General features: G+C 40.4%; 1 protein-coding gene across 1 annotated transcript in view; it reads left to right on the plus strand.

The window, feature by feature from the left end:
• The first annotated feature begins 844 nt into the window (after positions 1-844).
• SYNM (synemin) overlaps positions 845-7,391 on the plus strand; it is a 43,944-nt gene continuing 37,397 nt past the window's right edge. Inside the window, exons 1-2 of the mRNA XM_027851653.1 lie at positions 845-2,299; positions 6,538-6,662. Of these exons, the coding sequence (XP_027707454.1) occupies positions 1,493-2,299; positions 6,538-6,662 (932 nt within the window). The 5' untranslated portion in view covers positions 845-1,492. The remainder of the gene's footprint in view (positions 2,300-6,537; positions 6,663-7,391) is intronic.

Raw genomic sequence — 7,391 nt, forward strand, 5'->3', positions numbered from 1 at the left:
TTTAACAGATGAGGGGAGAATGGATTGAAGTGGAGAGAAGCTTGAGGCAGATGGCAGACTATTGTAATAATCCAGGCATATGGTAATGAGGGCCTGCACCAGGGTTGTGGCACTAAGGAGAGTGGGGGACATACCTGAGAGATAATATAAGGGTAGGAACAACAGGATTTGGCCACTGATTGGAGATGGGGGCAGGGAGAGGGGAGATGTAAGACAGTGAAGAGTCAAGGATAATACCTAGGTTGCAAGGCTGGGTGACTTGGAGGATGGTGGTGTACCCTAAATAGGGAATTTAGGAAGGGTGGGGGGATTTTGGGGAAAGATAATGAGTTCAGTTTTGGACATGCTGAATTTAAGATGTCTATGGAACATCAATTGGAGAATGTCTAAAAGGCAGTTGGAGAAGTGAGAACGGAGATGGGAAGTTGGGGTTGTAGAAGTATCTCTGAGAATCAGCAGAGTAAAGATGACAATTGAAACCGTGGGAGCAAATGAGATTGCTAAGTGCAATATAGCATAAAGGGAGAAGAGGGCCAGGGATAGAGCCTTGGGGGGCCTCACTCTTAGCAGGTCTGATGATGAAGATCCAACAAAGGAGACAGAGGTGAGACAGGTAGGGAGAAGACTAGAAAGTCTAGAGAGAAAATATCAAGAAGAATGAAATTATCAGCAATGTCAGAGGCTGTAAAGAGGTCAAGAATATAGATTGAGAAAAAGCCACTAGATCTGGCAATTAAGAGATCATTAGTAATTTAGGAGAGAGCAGTGTTTTGGTGAAATGATGGAGTCTGAAGCTAGACTGCATAGAATTAAGGAAGAAAGGAAAGGAAGGCTCTCCATTCACTATTCTTCACTGCTTCAGCTGGTGTAGGTGTAAGAGTACTAAATCTGTACCCAAAGATCTGTGTCTGAATCTTGGCTCTGCTACTTGCTACCTGGATGCTCCTGATTCCGAGGTCCAGAACTAGATTCACCAAGACTGGTGTAATGGGGTCAGCCTTAGAGACCAACTCATTCAGGTAGATGAGATGGTTGTTCTTGCTGTGTTTATATGTGTCGCCAACAGGAGGTCAGTTTCCCTGCGCCCCCAAACCCTCTTTCACTCCACTACTTAGTGGGGTTTTGTTTTGGTTTGAAACCTGTTCCACTCTTACAGATGTTAGAAGTACAGTTCTGAATTGGGTCTCGTGGTGGGTCATTCCCGCAGAGGGCGCTGTTTGGCTATAGTGGTCGGGGTTCGTCCGGAGCTGCTATTGGATGGAGACCCCGGCCAAGGAGACAGCTCCCTGCTGGCCCCCTCACCGAGCCCCACCCAGTCCTCCGTTATGTCATGTTGCTTTCCTAGCCGTAGTCCCAGAGTCGGTAGGACTCCGGAGCTGCAGGATCGTCACCTCCGCTGAAAGGGGAGAAGTGGGGGGAGGGGTCAAGTCTTGGACAGGAGGGGGACAGTTCTCATTCCGAAATTCCACCACCCCCCAAAAACGACGCCACGATGCTACACTGGAGGCTGCTTGGAGGAGATGAGAAAGCTCAGCTTCAGGAACTCAACGCCCGCCTCTACGAGTATGTGTCTCGGGTGCGGCAGCTGGAGCAGGAGAACCAGCAGCTCCTGGACGAGCTGCATACCCGGAGAGGGGAGGAGGACTGGTGGGCGGCATGGCAGGGGCGCTACCAGGCGGAGGTGAGCAGCCTGAGGCAGCAGCTGGAGGAGCTTAGCTGGGACAAGTCGCTGGCCGAGGGGGAGCGGGACAGCCTGTGGCGCGAGCTGCTGGAACTGCGCAGGCTGAGCGGGGAGGCGCGTGCGGTCCGGGGCCAGCTGGACGCCGAGCTGGGCGCGGAGCGGCTGCAGCTGAAGGAGGCCCTGGACGCCCGGGCGGCGCTGGAAGCGCTGCTGGGCCGCTTGCAGGACGAGCACCAGCGCCTGCGGGAGGGGCACGCGCGGGACGTGCGGGAGCTGCGGAAGCAGGTGTCCACCTACTCCATGCGATTCCGCGCGCGCCAGCCGCTCCGGGAGCCCCAGCTCGATCTGCAGGAGGTGCACGACAGCTACGCCCTCCTGGTGTCCGAGTCCTGGCAGGAAACTTTCCAGTTGTACCAGGACAAGGTGCGTGAGCTGGAGGAGAAGGTGAGGCTGGGCCAGGAGAGTCGGCAGGAGGCGGAGGAGGAGAAGCGGCTCTGCCAGATCGAAGTGGAGTCCCTGCACAGAGAGGCGCAAGAGTTGGACCAGCTGCGCCAGAGGCTGGAGGAAGAGCTCCTGAGGATGAGGGAAAAATACGACCTGGAGATGGAAGAGAACCAGGTGTGTAATAAAAACTCCGCGATACCACGCTTCAAGGCGTACAAAGCGCTTTCCCCCCCAAACACATTGTAAGAAGAGCACGTAAGTGGAATTAGCCCCATTTTACAGATGAGTAAATAGAGACGCAGAAAGGTTAAGTGATCCCACAGTTAGGAAATGACACCCACAGTTTTCCATTATCCCACTCTGCTTGAATTACGTTTCCTCGGGACGGTTTTGGGATAACATCTCTGCTTTTTGTGGTTCTTCGCATCTCCATCCCATCATGAAAAGCCAAGCCTTCCCCCACAGCAGTCCATGAGTCGGCAACTTTTCTGGCCACCCTGGGGCGGGGTCAATGCACCACTGTTTCAGGGGAGTGAAACTTTGCTTTGGTCTCAGAGTACTTCGGGGAGTAGGATTCTTTAGAGGGAAGTGTACAGTGATCCCTTTGTTTGTTATCGAAGGGTATTATTTCAGTGGCAAACGTGCTTAATCACCAGAGTACTATCCCAGAGAAAACCAAATTAGGGGCAAATGCTGGGAAGGTCTGTCGTCCGCCCTTGCACTCATGTCTGTTTGGAGGCGGAGAATGGAGGAACGTATGAGAAAAGCACTGGGCAATGGCCTCCGGTATTTCCAACCAGCGAGTGGGGGTGGGGCTCTCTCTGCCTTGTCAGGGTCGGCTTTTGGAAGCCGTGAGTCTTTCATTTAGGGACATATATCTCCCCATCTTAATTTGTAAGAAAAAAACATTTGGTTCGTCACTTGGCTCTATATATTGAGGAACTCCCTTCTTTGTTCTTGGAAATGACAGGAATGGCAGGAATATGTGATAAATAGCTTAATCAAGATGTCGGATGTTAGAAATTTCAGTCAGATTTTACTCTCGTAGAGAGAGTTCTAAGGAATCATGAAAAATAATGAGTAGGTATGACATTTTTACAAGATCATACCCTACCTCTTGCATTTGATTAATATAAGCAGTTACTATTATAGGAAAAGCAAAAATCATACTTTCTTAAAAGTAAATAACTCCTAGAGTTGTACATTATTTAGCATAGGAAGCAGCTGACACAATCCTCCTTCAGTTTCCACCAGACTTTATTGGAAATAATCCTGATTGTTCCCCAGGGGTTCTCTGAGGTGATAATTTTAAAATTATGTAACTGCACACTTCACAAGATCGGTTTGCAGCAAACTGTTTGTGCTGTTTTGATTTTGTGGCCTTTTTAGGTAAGACAAAAATGAAACTGGATATTTTGAAGAGGCAGAACACTTGGATCCTTTCTTGAAACATTAGCTTGAAACTAGCTTCATCATTTTGGGGAAAGCAGCTAACTTCTCTGTGTCTCAGTATCTCCATTTCTACATTGGAGAGTACAGTATGTTCTTTACTAATCTCACAGAATTCTTATGAATAAATAATAAATGTAAAAATACTTCAAATGTAGGTATAATATATATTATCATAATTATTGTTGTATTACTAAGATTACCCTTCCTTAAAAAACGGTTTAGTTTTTTTTTTTAGAGTTTTATAAGTCAAGCAGTCCTTTGCTTAAATGACAACAAACCTTATGTAATATCTCCAGTCTGGTATCAGTCAAATTAGCAAATATTTATTACGTATCTTTCATATGCCCAATGCTATGATGTGTTCCCTGAGGCATACGGAAGTTTAATACAGGGTACCTCCTCTCAGTTTGTAATCTAATTGGGTACCCCAACCCCAAACTTTATGAGTTAAGCAACCATTAAGAAACAGGTTATGGTGCTGCCTGTAAAACAAATCTCTTGTTGCATAAGACACTCTGAGTTAGTGAAATCACTTTTGTCATAAAGCTGATATGACAAAACCTTGATTAACAGGAATGCTGACCAGTTGGGTTTTCTAGCTATCACTGTTAACCGTAAAACCCTGTATGCGTAAAATAGAAAAATCTTTCCAAAATGTATTAATCCACTTAGTTGTATTGAGTAAATTCTTTGATTAAGAGTATCGAAGTATGTCTGGAAAATCTTTCCGATCAGTTTTCTTTAATGGATCATGATATGTGCATTAGAGAATATGAACACAAATGTCTCATTTGTGTGTCGTTAGCATTTTTGTAATGCTCATCAACAGCAGAGTGCTGAATCAATCAGTACTGTTAAAAGGGAGTTAATTCTTTTTGGATTAACACAACATAATCTCTATAGAACAGAAGATTTCTTTTTTTTTTTTTTCTGACCTGACCTTTAAATTTCTGTAAAAAACAAGAGGGAGGGGTATTGGGGATGAGAAGGCATACAAAGTCCCCATAGAGTGTGGTTTCTTTACTCTCATGAATCAGACTGATGTAATTGGACAAATTGAAGGGAATTTTTTCAGTTAGGAAGGGATCTTAGAGATCTCTAATCCAAAGCCCTCATTTTAAAGATGAGGAAACTGAGATTCCTACCTTTATTCATCTATGGCCTGTTAACTAATAATCCTGCCCTCTTTGGGAGATAACACATAAATGTTGTGGCAGAAAGAGAAAGGTATATAGAATAGACTTTGAGTGAATAAATTATTTTGATTATTATAAATACTCAAATTAACTATAAAAGACATGTTATCTGCATTCAGAAAAAGAACTGATAAATAGAAGTATGTATAGAATAATTTTACAGATATATCTATTTGTGTCTAATGGAAGCCATCTCTAGGATGAGGGAGAGAACAAAAAGGGAAAAAAGAGGGAAGAAAAAAAGGGAAAAAAAGAAATTTACATGATAATTTTGTTGTGTATTTGAAAGGAATAGCAAGTTATGCATAGTAGATTTGCAGTTTCATGTGCAATCGACTCTTTATTGTATACATGTATTGTATTGATGGAATTGCTTGCTTTATTCCATAAATTAAAAATAAAATAAATTTTTAAAAAAGAGAGAGAATAGAATAGAATCATAGGAACTGGGCTCAAATCCCAGCTCTGCCATTTATTAATTGTATGACTTTGGGCAAGTCATTTAACCTCTTTAAGTAGATCTCAGTTTCCTCATCTGTAAAAAAAAAGTAGTTCAATTAGATGACAGATCTAAGACTGTACTACTATAACCTTATCAAATTTATAAATTGTGTTTGTCTTTTTTAAAGTGATTAAAATAACTCAGTTAAACAGAATACTGTTATATGATATAAGAGGTACAAAAAAAAACCCCTGCTTATCTGATTATCATTATTGGGATTGATTCTTGGATTTGTGATAGTAAATTGTCATTCTGTTTTGAGGGACCAATTTAGCAAGTGCCTTTTATTTGCAACTATAGCATCATAGAAAAGGAAACCTAATTCTAATCTTTAACAACTGTCTGATTTAATACTGCAAATGTAAGTGATTAAAAGAGCAATTTTATGTCATTTAGAATTAAGAAACAATGATATCTTTTAATTTTAAAAGGAAAAGTGTTGCATGCCAAATGACTTTATTTCTATTTATGAAATCTTACCCTTGTCACTCTTTTCTCCAGGTAGAAAATCTATTTAAAATTCATTAAGAAGCACAAAATCATAAAATGCCGGAAATGAAACTATTGTACTGTTTACATTTGAGTTAAAGAACAATAATTTTGGCAAAGGCAAGAGCTAAGTTTTCAGTTTTCAGGAATGTTAATTTGTATAATTAAATCTTTTAACTTTTAAATTTATTTTTAACCAGTTACTAAATATATTACCTGAACTGGGACTTTAAAATATGATAGAATTTATAGTACAAATTTTTTGTATGTGTATAACTGAGGAATAGCATGTTTTTGTATTTTAAGAAACCAAAAATTCTTGATTTAGATTTGGGGACTTGTTAAAATTTTTAACTTTTACAAATATTTTTAAAAAATTTTAAACTTTTAAAAATTAATTTTTTAATCTCTAAATTCTAATCTGGACTCTATTCTCTGCATTTTGATTGACTCACTGAATTAATTTCCTTCTTTAGTATAGTGTATTAGAAAAAATGATATTGAGAAAAGCATAATGTTGACAGCAAGTTGCTGTATACTCAGTAATATGTAACATTTAAGCCAATTGAAATCTTTGTTTCAGATTTTTATTTCAACCTCATATTAAAATATTTGTATATGTATAGGATGCAATATTCAAAATCAGGCTGGCATGCATCTTTAACAAACTCTAATGGATTTTATCTCATATAGTGGCTGAAATTTGTCAGCATGAGTTTTTGATTCAGTAAAACATTTTTTCCCCCAACATAAAAGCCCTTATTTCTGTTTAGAGAGTAATTGACTTCCTGGAAGATGAAAAACAGAATTTGACCATGACCCTCACAGATCGACTGAAGGACTACCAGGAACTATTACAAGTGAAAACAGGCCTAAATCTTGAAGTTGCAACTTACCGGTAAGGAAAAATAGTGTTATATTTTCTTCTTTGAAGATAGAAATATGAAATATACCTAGACATTTTTCTTCTTAAGAAAATATCGTTGTTATTATCACTGCCACATTTTGAAAGGTAGAAATCATCTTGAATTTCAAGGCCAGAGTTTCATAGTCAAAATGAAACAATGCCAAGTAAATTATCCAACAGATTCACTAGCATTCATATTGGAAAATTGGTTTGCTTTGCTTTTTTTTTCCTCCTTCATTAATACAGATTACAAATTTCTTATCTTTGTTGCTCAGATGCAATAGATTTAACCCATTCCTCTGCTTTGTTTTAACTCTGAAGATTTGGCTTCATACAACATATTTTCAGAGCATACACAAGGCAATTATTTTGGATTCCTAAGCTGATGTCTTAAATTTAGAGTAGCCAAAAATGAATGGAAAATTGTGGAATCCTAGTTTTCTTTCCTACTTGAAATGTAAGTCAATGGGCTGTCATCAGGACAGGTGCCTTCACATGGAGCATGGTTAGAAGGGAAGAACTATTTCCTATTTTATGTACATGATTTGGGGTCAGAGAGAGAGAGAGAAAGGAGGAGGCATGATATGTTGGAGCTGGTTATAAAGCCTGGAAAACATGGCTTCAAATCCTGCCTCTGGCAACACTAGTTTTGTGAACCTGGGGAGGCTGCTTAATTTCTCAGTGCTCTATTCAACTCTCTCTGTCTTTCTGTGTATATAT

The sequence above is a fragment of the Vombatus ursinus genome, unplaced genomic scaffold, assembly GCF_900497805.2.
Source record: "Vombatus ursinus unplaced genomic scaffold, bare-nosed wombat genome assembly UNPS02009205.1, whole genome shotgun sequence".
Taxonomy (NCBI): domain Eukaryota; kingdom Metazoa; phylum Chordata; class Mammalia; order Diprotodontia; family Vombatidae; genus Vombatus; species Vombatus ursinus.